This window comes from Saccharomyces mikatae (assembly GCF_947241705.1).
Source record: "Saccharomyces mikatae IFO 1815 strain IFO1815 genome assembly, chromosome: 13".
Classification (NCBI taxonomy): domain Eukaryota; kingdom Fungi; phylum Ascomycota; class Saccharomycetes; order Saccharomycetales; family Saccharomycetaceae; genus Saccharomyces; species Saccharomyces mikatae.
In genome coordinates this window covers 215777-232404 of record NC_079268.1, presented here as the reverse complement: position 1 = coordinate 232404, position 16628 = coordinate 215777, and the positions used below count along the sequence as shown (strand labels likewise).

At 39.0% G+C, this 16628-nt stretch overlaps 10 protein-coding genes across 10 annotated transcripts; 4 read left to right on the top strand and 6 right to left on the bottom strand.

The window, feature by feature from the left end:
• Positions 1-217: 217 nt before the first annotated feature.
• On the top strand, positions 218-1876 carry NSE5 (Smc5-Smc6 complex subunit NSE5; the record flags this gene model as incomplete). Its single annotated transcript, XM_056224682.1, has 1 exon — positions 218-1876. One exon carries the CDS (start codon positions 218-220, stop codon positions 1874-1876), a length of 1659 nt encoding a protein of 552 aa, XP_056078577.1.
• A 282-nt stretch (positions 1877-2158) lies between these two features.
• RPS17A (40S ribosomal protein eS17) lies at positions 2159-2976 on the bottom strand (the record flags this gene model as incomplete). Its single annotated transcript, XM_056224681.1, has 2 exons — positions 2159-2566; positions 2974-2976. The coding sequence occupies 2 exons, from the start codon at positions 2974-2976 to the stop codon at positions 2159-2161; spliced, it is 411 nt and encodes a 136-aa protein (XP_056078576.1).
• Positions 2977-3908: 932 nt separating this feature from the next.
• Positions 3909-4433, top strand: YML6 (mitochondrial 54S ribosomal protein uL4m; the record flags this gene model as incomplete). Its single annotated transcript, XM_056224680.1, has 1 exon — positions 3909-4433. The coding sequence occupies one exon, from the start codon at positions 3909-3911 to the stop codon at positions 4431-4433; it is 525 nt and encodes a 174-aa protein (XP_056078575.1).
• Positions 4434-5074: 641 nt separating this feature from the next.
• RPS18B (40S ribosomal protein uS13) lies at positions 5075-5910 on the top strand (the record flags this gene model as incomplete). Its single annotated transcript, XM_056224679.1, has 2 exons — positions 5075-5124; positions 5517-5910. 2 exons carry the CDS (start codon positions 5075-5077, stop codon positions 5908-5910), a joined length of 444 nt encoding a protein of 147 aa, XP_056078574.1.
• Positions 5911-6346: 436 nt separating this feature from the next.
• YOX1 (Yox1p) lies at positions 6347-7504 on the bottom strand (the record flags this gene model as incomplete). The annotated part of the gene is made up of 1 exon (XM_056224678.1): positions 6347-7504. The coding sequence occupies one exon, from the start codon at positions 7502-7504 to the stop codon at positions 6347-6349; it is 1158 nt and encodes a 385-aa protein (XP_056078573.1).
• A 679-nt stretch (positions 7505-8183) lies between these two features.
• On the bottom strand, positions 8184-8774 carry TSA1 (thioredoxin peroxidase TSA1; the record flags this gene model as incomplete). Its single annotated transcript, XM_056224677.1, has 1 exon — positions 8184-8774. The coding sequence occupies one exon, from the start codon at positions 8772-8774 to the stop codon at positions 8184-8186; it is 591 nt and encodes a 196-aa protein (XP_056078572.1).
• A 260-nt stretch (positions 8775-9034) lies between these two features.
• Positions 9035-11560, bottom strand: USA1 (Usa1p; the record flags this gene model as incomplete). Its single annotated transcript, XM_056224676.1, has 1 exon — positions 9035-11560. One exon carries the CDS (start codon positions 11558-11560, stop codon positions 9035-9037), a length of 2526 nt encoding a protein of 841 aa, XP_056078571.1.
• A 431-nt stretch (positions 11561-11991) lies between these two features.
• On the bottom strand, positions 11992-12471 carry RCF1 (respiratory supercomplex assembly factor RCF1; the record flags this gene model as incomplete). The annotated part of the gene is made up of 1 exon (XM_056224675.1): positions 11992-12471. The coding sequence occupies one exon, from the start codon at positions 12469-12471 to the stop codon at positions 11992-11994; it is 480 nt and encodes a 159-aa protein (XP_056078570.1).
• Positions 12472-12742: 271 nt separating this feature from the next.
• NDC1 (Ndc1p) lies at positions 12743-14710 on the bottom strand (the record flags this gene model as incomplete). The annotated part of the gene is made up of 1 exon (XM_056224673.1): positions 12743-14710. One exon carries the CDS (start codon positions 14708-14710, stop codon positions 12743-12745), a length of 1968 nt encoding a protein of 655 aa, XP_056078569.1.
• Positions 14711-14975: 265 nt separating this feature from the next.
• Positions 14976-16427, top strand: RAD52 (recombinase RAD52; the record flags this gene model as incomplete). Its single annotated transcript, XM_056224672.1, has 1 exon — positions 14976-16427. One exon carries the CDS (start codon positions 14976-14978, stop codon positions 16425-16427), a length of 1452 nt encoding a protein of 483 aa, XP_056078568.1.
• Between the last annotated feature and the right edge of the window lie 201 nt (positions 16428-16628).

Genomic DNA, 16628 nt, shown 5'->3' with positions numbered 1-16628 from the left:
ACTTAACGGCATAAGAGGAACTGAAATTACCTCTTTCACTTTCACGATGAGATGAATTTATAATGTCAAAAATTTTCAATGCGCGGCCCGATTTTTTTCCACAGTGAGTAAGTTCTTTAAAAGTAGTATATGCATAAACATTCGGTGGGCCGCCCATATAATTGTAGATATAGGAAGGTAGTTGCCGGCAAATGGTGATTTGAGTGGCAGTCTGAGTATGGATGGTGCGCTAATAAATTCCGTTTCATACGTGAGTCCGCGGAATGGTGCACATTATTTTGTGGACCTCACTGAGAGGCATCTACTGGCATTTGAAATGCTGAATTCTATGTGTCTCCTGGAAAATTACGACCATATGCTGCTATTTTTGGAATGCCAGTTGGGTAAATCTCGCAATTTGGCAGTTATCCCTTTTGATATCATGTTGGTTCTTTTCACTTTATCAACTCTATCTGAATATTATAAGGAACCGGTCCTGAGGGAAAATGATCCATATAACGTGTCCAGAGAAACATTAAGCAAGAGAGCTTTAAAAATACTACAAAAGTATCTCGCGATTTTGAAGGATTTTGATTCTGAACAATACAATTTGTATGATTTGGAATTGCTACGATGTCAGTTTTTTCTGGCAATCGACACTCTGACACCAAGAAAGCAAAAATGGAGTTTCGATAGATTTAGGAGAATAAAATCAGAAAAAGGTGTAACTTATAAACAGAATGCTAGTGAAGATCCCAAACTGGACCCAAGCAAAACTATAAAGAATCCCTATAGATCGTATATCAGCTGCCTTGAGCAGAGAAATTCCATATTAGGCAATCGCCTATTGAATTTGAAGCTGAGTGAGCCTGGAGAATTTATTAACATGATTTTATGGACATTATCCAACTCATTGCAAGAGAATACCCCCCTGTACCTATCAAGTCATGAGATTTGGATGCCCTTACTCGAGATAATTATTGATTTATTTAATTGTAGACAAGGTTTCTTCATACACCATGAAATAGCCCGAAATATAAGTAAATCTTTATTTGTTCAACGGTTGTCGGAGAGTCCATTAGCAATTTTTTTCGAATCTCTAAATACAAGAAATTTTGGGAATAGATTCTCTGAATATGTGTTCCTTAACTGTGATTACAAACTTCCATCCGATAATTATGCGACGCCGGTTCATCCCGTGTATAGTTGTGAAAACACTATGGTGGAGACGTATATTCCTAGGTTTAAATATAGTCCCTTATACAAATCACAAAAATCATTAGCATTGCGCAGAAAACTGATTGGGTCATGTTTCAAACTACTGCTGAGAGTACCAGATGGTCATAGATTGATTACTCCAAGAATCGTTGCAGATGATGTTATTCAGGGAATCACACGAACTTTGGCTTCTTTTAATGATATCCTGCAGTTCAAAAAGTTCTTTATGACTGAAAATTTATCGCAAGAGTCCTATTTTATACCCTTACTAGCTGAGGGTACACTTTCAGAGATATTCAAAAGCACACAAGAGTGTGTAATTATTTTGACACTAGTCGAAAATTTATCTGATGGTGTTTCATTCTGCAACGAAGTTACTAGTTTAGTCAGGTCAAAATGTTTTACATTTTCTGGGCAATGTAGTCGGGTCTCATACGAAGAATCCTCTTTGATCATTGAAAAGTGTGACGTATGCTTATTGGTTCTACTAAGATATCTTCTACATTTGATCGAGGCCGATACGATACTAGACGTTAAGGAGCAACTAGAAATGTTGAGAATGATCAAAGAAAATGACTCAAGAAGGCGAAGGTGGGTTGAACCGTTGGAACTAGGGGTTAATCCGCCCTTGTTATATCCCACTGTTTCCAAAATGTTTAGCATTCATCGTAAAGTATAAGTATAGCATAAAAATCGAATCCCTTTAGTATTTTTATTTTGATAATAGAAATAGATAAGTAAAGAAACTGGAGAAAATGGAAAAAAACATAAATAGTTCAAAGCCAGTGCAACATTGCGGGCAATTTACATGGTTACAGAGAGCCACACAAGACATAATCCACCTACGTGATAATATAATCGTATTTTTTTTTAATTATACATATAAAGAATAAACAAAATTAAAAAAGAAAAGGCAATATTTCGAATAGTAAATTATTATAAATAGCTCTCTAATTTAACTTTAAACTCTCTTTCTGTAACGTCTGTCTCTTTGAGCAGAAACGTTGATGACAGATAATGGCAACTTCAAACCCAAAGATTTAACCAAGTCAGAAGTTTGGTTGTCAACGTTCAAAACGCCGTTAGAGCGAGACAAGTCCAAAGCAGAGACTTCTGGAACGTATTGGTCCTTTCTTTCTCTTTCTTCTTCTTGCAATTTGAAAGAAATACCTCTAACTGGACCCTTTTGGATTCTCTTCATCAAATGGGTGGTGTAACCGGCAATCTTGTTTCTCAATCTCTTGGATTGGATGGTGGCGATTTCATCACAAAGTCTCTTGTTGGTTTGGAAATCCAAAGTCAACTTTGGATAGTAACGTTCAATCAAAGCCTTAGAAGCACGCTTGACGGTCTTGGTTCTAACTCTACCCTATTGAGATGACAAAAAACATAACAAAACAAAACGTTTGTAAATGAATTTTAACTTGTTAGTATACTGTTATCAAAAGTATATTGTAGTTTGCGTGGAGGCAGTCCGTAACGTCATATTATCCCTTATTCAATATATACAAAAAGAGCTACCACAAGTTGCTGTTCTTCCTCTAATACTTCAACAGGTTTTCATCTCCAGCTTGTTGGAAGCCCACTACTACCGAGTAGCCAAAATTTGCAATTCACTTCAGTCCCATCATATTTCTGGTGCTATGGTTTCATGCTGTCTTCCAATTTCGTCACGAATTCTGGTTTAAACTCTTCTTTGCATAACTTTATTACCTATGTCGATTCAATCAATATTACTGTCCTTGCAAACCCTCATCTTAGCTTATATTAACATACCATTTTGTTATTGCTAGTCTCGAGATCTTGGTATTTGTTAGAATTGAATCAAAAAACGCTCGATTAGCGTTTAATATCGTACATACCGCACTAATATGGCAGCAAAAGCGATCGCCACGATAGCAAGAGCTTGAAAGATTGTCCTAGAAAGGACGGCCCTGTCGTGTACAACCAACCCCCGAAGGAGCCTAGGCGTACTGTGTCATACACACCAACAGAACAGACCTTCAACGGAACAGATGGTGTCGCGCCCTTCTGGGCAAAGGACCTACCATGACAAGTATATTAAGCCAGGCCAAAAAAATAAAGTAAAACTATTTCCTCCGAAAAATAGTTTTATGAAATGTACGGATGTAATGTTCGGGTGCTAAACCAAAAAAAAGTTTATTGGGGTAACCCTGGGATTTTAAGAAGTAATTCTAATGTTCACGACAGAAAGGAATGAATAGATCCGATTCATAATAAAAACGCACACTCCACAGGACACTGATGCGACTTATTAACTAGCTGGCTGAATAATAATGACGTTGAAGAGAAATTTGGTGAAAGTATGTATGAGAAAATCATCTTATGTTTTTCTTTCGTTATCTATCAATTTTCTAAAGGGTGAACCCATGTACTAACCTTATATCCTATTTGTGCAATAGACTTTGCAATCTATACGCTACCAAGCAACCAATGCAACCGCACATGCAGAAACCAAGTTAAATCCTTTGCCAAACGCTGCCATTCCTCCCAAATATGCATTAGTGACTGTTCGTTCGTTTCCATCTCTAGAACCGTTAACATTTGTGCCAGTCCCGACATCAACTGTAGCTGCTCCACTAAGGCGTGATATACTCTGGAGGGCCGTTGTTTTTGAAAATGATAACAGAAGAGTAGGTGCTTCAAATCCTCCCGGTAGAAGTGAAAACGGGTTTTCTAGACGTAAATTGATGCCTCAAAAGGGTTCTGGTAGGGCAAGAGTCGGTGATGCTAACTCACCAACAAGACATAATGGTGGACGGGCATTAGCAAGAACTGCACCAAATGACTATACCACAGAACTACCATCTAAGGTTTATTCCATGGCCTTCAACAACGCTCTGAGCCACCAGTATAAAAGCGGGAAGTTGTTTGTTATTGGTGGTAGTAAAGTCGATTTAATATCCCCTACACCTGAATTAGACTTGGACACGTTGGATCTTATTAACACAAGCGCACTTGAAGACAAGAAAACTTTTGAAGACAAAGCTATTTTTAGGAAGTTCTTAGAGGAATTTCAACTTAAAGGCAAGAGGTTACTTTTCATCACAGACAAGACTAGAGAGGGGCTTATGAAAAGTTCTGATCCATACAAGCAGAAAATAGATGTTATACAGAAAGAACTCGTCGAGGTAAATGACATACTAAGAGCACAGGCTGTCTTTATTGAATTAGAAGCTCTTGAATACTTGGCAATAGTTCACCAGAAAGAATAGAGATAATCTTCGCAACCCGCTTCAAACTGATTTTCATACATATAGGTACAAGTGCCATCCTTCTAGCTTACTCCACTCAGTAATTGTTCAACTACATACTAAAAAAGAAATCTGTAAATAATAAAGCAATGAAACCTTATCATACTTAATTTGCAAGTTTTATCTAATTTTGAATAGCTGCGGCCATAAATGTAATTGTGACGTAAAAAAAGATGGGAGCTTTTTTTCACAGTCATAACATCTGTACATTCTGTATAAATGTTACACCTATACATCTTTATAGTTTTTAAAATTTTCAACGGATAAAAGTGCGCTGAAACTACTCAACGTGATGACCTCTCGCGCGGCACCACACAATCCCTCTCGGCTACACTCCTACGGAAAAAGGGCCGAGCCCGTTCTTCAGGAGTTTTGTCTCTCACAGGCTAGACGCCCCCCTTCCGCATCTTCACGCTCCAGAAGGAACCCCGCCCGGAAACTGGTTGATGCCTAGGCTGTGAGCGAATCTTGGCACCTTTGCTATGCTGTGCTAATTGGAAGAGATCCTTAGTAATAACAACATCACGTATTTTAGTACTACTAATTAGTTATTTGTGATAATCAGATCTTACGAAAAATCGATAAAGCAGAAAGTGGTAAAGATGTCTTCTTTAGTTGTTCAAGAACAAGGTTCCTTCCAACACATTTTACGGTATGTTTTACAAGCACGATGGAGATTTCTCGAGAGAGTTTCAAACTAAATAGAATTGCAGCCCAACATAGCAATTGAAGATACAGGAGCACATTCTAATGGGACAATAAGGGTTAAGGTTGTAAAATGCAAGACCAAAGTACATGACATTAATATGAATTATCACCAAAATGGAAGCAAAGAATGATTTACTGGCAATGTATTCCATCACTTAATATGAACTTTACAGTACTTTAATGAACGCAACTAGACAAATTAGTGTCCATGGTACTACCTCAGTAGTTTGTTGATGTAGCCAAATTAATGAATTGCTTTGAAAATTTCTCGAACGACCTAGTACCAGTATGAAATACTAACAATAAGGTATAATTTTTTTTACTCATTTTAATCAGTTTGTTGAACACCAACGTTGATGGTAACATTAAAATTGTTTACGCTTTGACCACCATCAAGGGTGTGGGTCGTCGTTACTCCAACTTGGTCTGTAAGAAGGCTGATGTTGATTTACACAAGAGAGCTGGTGAATTGACCCAAGAAGAATTGGAAAGAATTGTTCAAATCATGCAAAATCCAACTCATTACAAGATTCCAGCTTGGTTTTTGAACCGTCAAAACGACATTACTGACGGTAAGGACTACCACACTTTGGCTAACAATGTCGAATCCAAGTTGAGAGATGACTTGGAAAGATTAAAGAAGATCAGAGCTCACCGTGGTATTAGACACTTCTGGGGTTTACGTGTTAGAGGTCAACACACCAAAACCACCGGTAGAAGAAGAGTTTAAATTAAATGAGGAACTTATCAGTAATAATTGTACGCTATTTCCGTTTTGTTATTATCTTTATTTTCTTTTTTTAATTTTTCAAAACAAATAATCAAATATACGTGTTTTCAGACCAATGTGTGTTTAATCAACTTTTTATTCTATATATATAACATATAAGCAAAGAAAGGTATAATATAATTAAGTTTTATACGGCAGATAACGTTTACATCACTCATCCAGGATGGATGAGGCGCTGTGGCTGAAGATGTGCTTTAATGTAACCATATCTGGTATTAGGAGAACAAATATGAGAGAATTTCTCAAGAATGAGGTAATAATCAAAATACAATTGTATACTTTATATAACATGCTAGAACTGAAGTGAAAATGATATGAATGATAAAAAAATGCCGTATTAAGGATAAGTTGAGAATGGAGATCATGAGGGGGCCAATTAGCCATGAAACGCATTTGGATCAAGATCTTTCAAAGGTTGCTGATCAACAATCTTGAAGCCGAATTTTCTTTTTCTTTTAGGGGAGCAGGAAGGGTTACTTATAGAACGTTTGACTTTAGAAGGAGAGTGATCTATACTATTAATCAATTTGTTTACTCTGCTGTTAGGGGATGTTTTCACAGGAGTCAATGTCTTCTTATGTGGGTTCAAGTGAAAAGTTAGGGCCTGACTTCTCTTTATGTTGGGTGTGGATGAACGTCTATTCAAAGAATGATGGGGTCTTGGCGGCGTGTTTTCCAATGGTGAAGAAGAAGAAGAACAACAAGAGGAGTCTCCATCGCGAAGTATTTCCGTCTTGGATCTGGATGCTAGAGGTGTAACATGAACGTCTAAAAGTGGAGAAAGTGGAGATACAGTCTGTATTATAGCACTTGACTTAGAAGTGGCAATCCTCTGTCTCTTAACCGCTTGTCTTTTGTTCTGGAACCATATTTGAACAGCTTTTTCAGTCATATGGCAAGAATCAGCCAATTCAATACGCTTCTCCTTCGATGGTGCGGGACATTTTTCAAATTCAGCCTGAAGTATGGATAACTCCTGCGACGATGTTCTTCTTCTCTTTCGACGTGCTAGTGGAGCATTATCGATCTTGGGTTCCTTTTTGGGAAAGGTCTCCTGGGAGTGTGTGATAAAGGCAAATGCACGTCTTTTCTCCTTAGAAGCAGAAGGGATTATGATCGACTTAGCTGCAGATAGTGGTGTTAATATATCATTCTTCTTTGAAGAAACTGAATAATGTTTTTTTTTGTTGTTGAGAGGTGTCAATAAAACGTTTTCTTGCAGTTCATCGACTGTTTCTTGCGAACTATTGAATTGAGACGATAAAGCAGAATCTGATCGTGTATGCTTGGGCAAGTCATCACCATAGGGGCTACTATTTTTGTTCTGGGACGTAACCGTGTGCCTCAGGGCGCTTTCTACGGATCTTGGACGGTGTATACTGGTGTTCAGAGGGGGCAGTTTTATGGATCCACGGTCATCTAGATGAAAATTTGTTCTTGGGTTGACGAAGCTTGGTGATACGGTGCTAGACGAAATTTCGGTTCCGGATAGAAGAGAAGATAAAGAAGGTAGCATTTCTGTTTCTTGTGCCATTAAGAATTGATCAAAGCACCAATTAAAGAATCAAGATAAAGACGTGGAACTTTTACCTTCTTGTTTTGTGGTTACTGCTGCATTTTCAAAACAGAATCATGGTAAACTGACAATAGAGTGTCTTGTCAATATGCCAACGCTTATATACAATTGATTGCAAGAGTTCGTGTCCGCTACAAACCGTATGGAGCAATAAGTAGCCCGAAACAGCATACAGATTGTTCGCGTTTGGACTTTCCACCAACTAAGATGGACATATAGTTGCAGAAGTCTTTGAGCCATCTGCAGTAATTGGCGACTATAGCGAGCTGTACCTTTTTTGACGCCCTTCCCAAAGAGGAAAACAGGTACCAAAAGAAATTCGCGGTGTTCCCCGTTTGGGGTATGGCGTATCGTCTTAAAGGGAAACCATATGAGAGAAAAGAGCGTCGCGTTTCAACGTATTAGGCACAGTGACATAATCGAGGTCTGCCAATGAAAAGTTTACGCGTTCTGGAGCTTGATGAAGGATGCGGTTACAACGAAGCCAGTGTTAGATTTGGTTCTTGTACGGCAGTGTGTACTGATCTGTCAGTAAATAGCATTAAGTTTATTTCGAGTTTTATATATAGATAGGTAGGTATAAACGAAAAAGGAGAATTTTTAAATAGGTAGTTGTCTAGATACTTCCGTATACGTCTTATTTGTTGGCAGCTTCGAAATATTCCTTTGAGGCCTCGACGTCTGGCTTGATGGTAGCAGCACCTGGGGTCCAGTTACATGGCAAGACAGTACCGTTCTTGTCAGTCCATTGGAAACCTTCAACCAATCTCAAAGCTTCATCAACATTTCTACCAACTGGCAAATCGTTAATGGTGATATGTCTAATGACACCCTTTGGATCAATGATGAACAAACCTCTCAAAGCCACACCTTCTTCTTCGATTAGAACACCATAGTCTCTGGACAAGGAATGGTTAGTGTCAGCCAACAATGGAATGTTGATTGGGCCCAAACCACCTTCCTTTCTTGGGATGTTGGTCCATGCTAAAAGAGAGTACTCGGAGTCAGTGGAGGCAAAAAGAACTTGGGCACCTTGCTCTTCGAATTTCTTGGCAGCTTCTGAGAAGGCAATGATTTCGGTTGGGCAAACGAAAGTGAAAGCTAAAGGAATGAAGGCCAAGACAACATACTTACCCTTGTATTTGTCCAAAGAGACTTCGTCAAAGACACCGTCGATAACGGCGGTTTTCTTGAAAGTTGGAGCTTGCTTTTGAACTTGAGCGACCATTGTGTATGTATGTGTATGTATATGTGTGATTGGTTGTGTACAGTTAAACAGAAGAAGAAACTTCGTAAGACGACCCCGAATTGATCTGACAAATTACTTCTCTTTATATACCTCCTGGTTTGTTGCCAGCCAGCTTTGCCAACCCGAGCCCAACCGAAAAATCCCTAAATGACAATTTGTCAGAAACCCGACGGGCCGGAACAGCATGGGTTTTCACACACCTTAAACGCATTATATAACGTGGTCATACCGCATTACAATCAATCCTCATCAGGGATGTAGAGATGAGCTTGTGCACCTGTGGCGGCTGGCTCTTGTTCAGGGATCACGATGGCTTCATCATTTTCGTCTTCTTGTTCTTGCACGGATGGAGCAGATTGTTCACGGTCCCTCGCTCTCTGTGTAACAATGTCTTCCAGTCTCTCCTTCACATAGGGGAGTAGTGTGACCCAAAAGAGCACGAAGTTCTTTATCACAGCGGTTATCACGCTATCATTTACAGGGTCTGGAATTATGTACCTGAGTATGACATCAAAGACATTACGCTCTGCAATTGTGTTTATTTGCGAGCACAAGGTTTGAAACCACCTTCTGTACTTGGGTAACGTACTAATATCTTTCTTGTTAGACTCCTTCCATATCATCAGCAGCAATTCATTCATAGAGTCCTGAGGGTATGGCGTGTTCACGTTTCTTGTCGCCTCATACAAACCGAAAAAGCCTTTAAAGAGCTCATCTAGCGCGTCCTTGGGAATTTCACCCGATAGTACCTTGATAAATAGCAATCTTAATTGTCCGACATCAGGGGTGTTGGTGTCATACTCAATATCATATTCAGAATAAACTGATAGCCTTTGTTCATGCAAATTAGGTATCATCAGTAAATCTATAGCGGATTGAGTATCCTTACATTTCTTATAGAAATTTAAGGTCAACGAATTCGAGTTAATAAAATCTCTGATCTGGCTAAACTTGGCTTCATCAATGTCATCTAAATGCAAGTAGTTTCTCCATAAACTCCACACTTCCTGTGTGTTCCAAAAAGTTCTGAAAACGAAAAGTAAGCTCAGTAGAATGATATATTTCCAAGGGAGAAAGCTTCCAAACTCCAAAACGATGAAAAAGGGAACCAATGAATTATAGCCAATCAAGTAAAAAGTTCTTATCAACACTAGTAGCAATGGAAAACTATTTCTCAAGGGACGCAATACCCTCCTACTCCATACTGACTCGTCGTTTTCTGTCGTATTATTATCATTTCTCGAAGGAGTGTTACCTACAATTCGAACATGCTCACCAGAGTGACCCATCAGAGTGGAAGTCAGTGTTCTCTCAATTTTAAAATTCAGAGCAGATTCTAACTGCTCTATAACGGAAGATGATAACAGAATATTATGGCCATCAATCTTGTAATCATTAAGAGATATGGGGATTTTGATTTCATTGTGATCCCTACAGACAACAGACAAATAACTTGATTGTAAATTTAGCACACTGACAGGAATGAACACCACTTCATTCCCATTAATAATACATTTTTTGTAATGTTCATCCGTAGAGACGACGATGGCATTTCCAGATTCCGTCACATATTGCACGCCTTGATCATTGTAAGGTGTGACAGCAGGCGGCTGTCCATGTGCGGCAGCAAAATTAACAGGAGACTGTGATCTCGTATCTGGTGGCATGAATTGAAAAATATTTGGATTGTTGAACACTTCATTCCAAAACCCAGGTCCCGATTCCGTATACTCTTGATTAATTTGCACATGGATCTTCACTTCGTGTGGTTCTCTGACGTATTCACTGATCTTCGAGGAGTTGCCAGCAAAATTGTTCTCATGAAGTAGTTGTCCTTTGTATATCAATTTGATATCATTTCTTCTCAAATTTAAAGAGTGGGTATAAACAGAACAAATAAAATCCTTCACTTGTTTTACCGTAGTATCTGGCTTAACATTCATTTGAGTTATGGATAATGTAGCGTCAGATACGAATTCCAGTACAAAACATTCTTCATCGTTGGTAATTTGTGTACCTTGTTCATGGTTCATCTTGAACAAAAATGTAAAAAAAGAGTTATGCGCCGGGGTAAAATCAATCCCTAACAAATCTACAAGATTCAAATCTTTATAGTAATCTGAATCACTTCCATAATTTAAAAACATGGGTGTTTGTTTCCCCTTTATTATGAAGCCCTGCAGATCATGCACTGAATGATTCTCCTTGATACCACAAAGATTACCTGCTGATATCTCGAAATCCTTGATGCGTTCCAATGCCAGTTTCTCTAATCTAGCCAATGTGGTTCCAATGGGCAAGTTTGGTTCCATATAATTGAATATACGCTGGGATGATAACGTATTTATCTCAAACTGGATATTCATAGAGTTGAATTCAGTGTCCATATCATATTCCAAGTTAACTGCGCAACCCGAAGAGGAGGAACGCTTACCCAACTCCAGCCTTATAAAATGATTTGAATCCAGATGACTTGATGATGTGATGTCTTTTAATAAACACGTTGGAGATAACTCTTTGTCCTCATACCTTAAAAAGTATGTGCTAATACTATTTAAGGGTGTATGCGGTGCTGCACTCGTGTACCGTTCCTCTGGCTGATAGATGGCCCTTAGTTGTTTGTATACTTGATAATGTATGTATTGAAGTAGTCTACCGACTGTGCTTAAGGGATGTGCGTTCACCAACAGGTTTGTTCTGATAAGATCTATCTCGCTTGACCAAATAGTAAATTTGCAAGGCGTTTGGGCTAGATACTCCGACATGTTATTTATTTGATGACGTGTATATATCACTCTATATGACCGTTTGTTAGTTCAGTAAACTAAGTTTATATACTATGGTGTCTTGCAAATAAACCATTTAGTAAATTCTCTTTTGTTTCTATTTTTTGAAAATTGTACCGACTGTTAGTTGGCAATTACCGTTATGCCTGTACAAAGGAAAAAAACCACGTATGGAAAGTCAAAAAGGTAGAAGTGACGAAGATGCCTTTCCTATCAATATAGATACGATTCAATGATAGCTATAAAACATAAAAACAAAAATATTCATATTTATATATATATATTTGTTGCTTCGCGTTTATTATTCTTTGCTTAACCATAGCATCAAGGAACATTGAAGGGTAATCCAATTCTTTATTATTTTGTCTTTCATGGTAAAACTATATACAGTACAACGAGATATGGTCGGCTTATTTCTTTCCAAGCTTGTTTTCCAGATCACTCAGTTCTTTCTCCAGGTGTTTGATTTCTTCCTCATTCTCCAAGGTCTTCATTCTGGCCAACTCAGCTCTTTTTCTCCTAGCCTCGGTTTCTTCTTCTCTTCTCTCCAGTTCCTGGATCCATAACTTCTCTCTCATTTTAGCTTTTTCCTTCAATTGTTCCTCCTTCGCTTTCAATTCCTTACCAGAAGTCCCATAGATAAAAGAACCTGCGACCAGCGCGACTAATGTAGCTGCTTGAAGACCAACACGCCAACGGAAATAGTACTGGGCCTTCCATTTATTACCAACACGAACGTTTTGAGCCGCTAAGATGACAGCACCCGTAGTCAATAGGCATCCAATGGGCACCAATGGCTGTTTCTTACAATGATATATAATCCTTTCGCCAAACGTCATCTCATCCAAATCCCTTTCCGTGACATCGAAACTAGATGGCATACGTGACATCTTGAATATACAACTTCGATGCTGCTACATCCAGCATCTGAAGATGAACTAATTCCGATTGGAAGACACTATTCTTCTTAATGCTTTTCGTTATTACTGATTGTTGTTAGTGCAGAAAAGGGCACTCCCTAATTCGCTACCCGGAAACGAGAAGTATAACTCTTTTTGCTCAAATTGTGTTCCTACTGCAGTGTCGTGTAGTCTTGGGAGTTTTATTATTGTATTTATCTTACATGAGATGGTAGGAAGGATGATCCCTGGATTAATTTGATTATATAGCTGTGGTGTTGCCTGTGGCATACACTTCTAGAAACCAGTTCGCTAACTTGGCTACATCTGCATCTAGATATACATCATTCAATGCAACATTGTATTCGAGTACAATTTCCATAAAGGCACTAGTTGACAGCTGATAAAGAACACTAATCATGTCTGTAGTGTCTTTTATGCTATTTTCGTCTTTGCTGTCGTATTGTACTCTGTCCTGGGCAGTTCTTTGTGTCTGGAAGGCAGTGTATGCCATGGATTCTGGATCCCAATCGGCGAATTCACCCAATGCACAGATGGACCTCTCCAAAGTCTTGAGAATATCTCCGACAGAGGCAATAATTCCACCCTTTGAATCCTCTGTTCTTGATCTGATCAGTAGTCCTGTTAATGCTATCACGCTGCTGGCGTGGCATATGGGTAATGGAACCAGTTTCTCAGCTTGTTTTTTCTTGGAAATGGACCATATGTCGATTATCGAGATTTGAGCCCTGTTGGAACTGTTTGGTAATACTCTGTAATTGTCATCTTCATTAAAGGATTTTCTTTCTGCGTAGGAGGGGAAAATAAAAGACATTACAGAGTTTTTCATTTTCTTGAACATTAAACGTACTGCAGTCATAAATGTTGTCTCGTGCGTAAAAATAGAACCATTAAAGGTTTGCCTAGCCTCATCCAAATCATTGTGCAAATATGAGGAACTATGTCTTTTCTTGTTGCCGCGGTTAAGCAATACACTGTCATCAGTTACTACTCTTAACTTATTTGGTGATTCATCCGACGAATCGTTATACTTTGACGGCGTCATCATAGAGGGCCGGTTTCCGAAGAGTTTCTCGTTGGCATTCGTCAGTTTACCGTTCTCGTACATATAATCTAGGTTGTCCATTTTCTTTTGATGTCTAGCAGCTGTGAAGTTTCCAAGATCTTGTATGGATCTCAAATACTGCACAACTGTCTCATTATTGCTTTGAATGGTCGTCAAGCATTCCTTGAGAATTAGTGACCATGTGTTACCGCTACTACTTCTAAACTTGGAGTGGTATATTGGTGCTCGCAATGATGGATCTAGTGAGGTGGCTCTATAAGCTAGTTCCTGGTAGGCAGTCAACTTAGTAAATGGTTTGTCTGAAGAGAGCCCGCTAAGCAAAGTTTCCATTGGCGTTGATGATAAGTTTGAAATTAGTTTGCCCTTATGCAAACAACCAATAGACATATGTGCGTCAAATGCTATGTTTATGAATTCAAAAGTGATGAAGATAATGTAGGATATTATTAGCAGGTTTGCGCTAGCTACCACACCACTCGTGAATGAAACAAATAGTCCGGACGTTTGACTGGAGAAAAGTATTGTAGTAATGACAGGTAATGCGAGCATGCTCACTACGGCTAAAATTACTGATTTCTCTAGGATCTTCTTCACACGCTCTAATACGTAATCTTGTGGAGCCTGGAAAAAGTCTTCACAATTAAATGACAATTTGTCAGCGTCAGTAACTTGATGTTGCAGGTTATAAATCGTGGGAACGATGAACCAGATAAATAGCCTATAGTACGGTTTCCATCCAGACCCTCCACGTCCAAAAACCACACCCAATACAAGCGATAAAAGAAAACTTCCCATAGAGTAAACGCCTTGGTATACAATAAATTTCGTCGATAGCAATTGGCCTAGAATAAAAGTAAGTGAATTAGCAAACCCGAAATTCTTTACATGCATGTAATTCTTTCTCGTCACAATAACCAGAAGGGAAACTAAGTTTAAAACCAAAATGTTGGGAATAAACGCCAACGCGAGTTCCCACAACGGTGAGTAAGGCAACGCCAGCAGTGAAATACCCACACTCTGGATAATTGAACATATGAAAAACAACCTCGTAACCAAATGGTTGAATCGTGTCTTGCACACGTCGCTGAAGATAGTATGGTACGTGTACCGTGGATTCAAAAACTCCCTTGGCGTCTGTATCATCTCCTTGCCCTTTAATGTCCTTAACTTTTATTCAATTCCACTAACTCATCGACATAACATCCGCCCTTCCCATTAGTGATTCTCGATATTATTATATTCTCTATTCTACTAAGAAAAGAAAGAAAAATATGGCGGCGGGCGGGTTACGCGACCGGTATCGAATGGTGTTATAAAGCTATTTTGCCACTGAGAATCAACAAAGTGCAAGCAAACAGGATGTCAGGAGCTGCTATAGGTTCTTTCTGGTGGATTTGGTGCGTTGCTGATGAACGACATTATGGATATGGATGAAAAGAAGCCCGTTTTTGGCAACCATTCCGAGGACATACAGACCAAGTTGGACAAGAAGTTGGGCCCGGAGTATATCTCCAAGAGAATTGGGTTTGGGACAAGCAGAATAGCATATATCGAGGGTTGGAGAGTGATCAATCTAGCGAACCAAATATTTGGGTATAATGGCTGGTCCACGGAGGTGAAAAGTGTAGTTATCGATTTTTTAGATGAGCGGCAGGGCAAGTTTAGCATAGGTTGTACAGCGATAGTTCGTGTTACGTTGACTAGCGGAACTTATAGGGAAGATATTGGATACGGTACCGTGGAGAACGAAAGAAGGAAACCTGCTGCTTTTGAAAGGGCTAAAAAATCCGCTGTTACGGATGCTTTGAAAAGATCTTTGAGAGGATTCGGTAATGCTTTAGGGAACTGTCTTTACGATAAAGATTTTCTAGCAAAGATCGATAAGGTAAAGTTTGATCCCCCAGATTTTGATGAAAATAATCTGTTCAGGCCCACCGATGAAATCAGTGAAAGCTCAAGATCAAATACTCTGCATGAAAATCATGAACAACAGCAGTACCCGAATAAAAGAAGGCAATTAACGAAAGTTACAAACGCTAATCCAGTCTCAACGATGAACTTGGTGAAGCTAGAGAGCACAGTAAATAGGGTCGCTCCTATGATGATCGCATCCACCGATAGTAGCAACAAGAACAGCAACAGCAACATTAGCAACATTAGCAACACCAGCAATAATAATAAGGACGGCGATCTCGGCCCCACTGATACTTCCAAACAAGATCAAGATGACCTACTGGATGATTCTCTTATGTTCAGCGATGATTTTCAAGATGACGACCTGATAAATATGGGCAACGCAAACAATAATGTTCTATCAACAGACAAGGATCCGATGTTAGCAAATCATAGCCCTCATGTAAGCTCAAATTTAGAAGCAGAAAAAATTACATTTGTTACAGCCAAAGCGGCGACATCCGTGCAGAATGAACATCATGTTGGCGAAGAGAATATTTTCGACCCCAAGTATAAAGCCCAATCAATTAGGCACACTATTGATCAGACTACGTCAAAACATGTCCCGGCAAGTGTACTAAAGGATAAAACGATGGCTACTGCCAGAGATTCAGTATACGAGAAATTTGCGCCAAAGGGAAAGCAATTGAACATGAAGAATAATGACAAAGAACTAGGAGCTAATGCGCAAGAAGGAGCTGGAAACCAAGTACCGCATGAAATCACACCGAATAAACTACCCACCGCAACTATTTCTTCCACGGGTGCACCACGATTTGCGCCCCCTTCTAAGGTAGTCCATCCCAACGGGAATGGTACAATGGCAACTATTCCGCAACAAAGATCAACACGAAGAGAAGTTGGAAGACCGAAAATTAATCCCCTGCATGCACGTAAGCCTAATTGAAATCTTTCCTGGTTAAAACAAATAAAAACTTTGCATCATTATTTATTACCCAACCCCTCTAGTTCTTTCAAATCAGATTTTATTTGTATGTCTTCCGATATCGTCTGTTCTCTCTTCTCCGTAGTTAGTAACCATACATACGATGTAAAAATTCTATCTTCTTTTCCTTTCATGAAACTTTTAGGACTAACTTCATTAAAA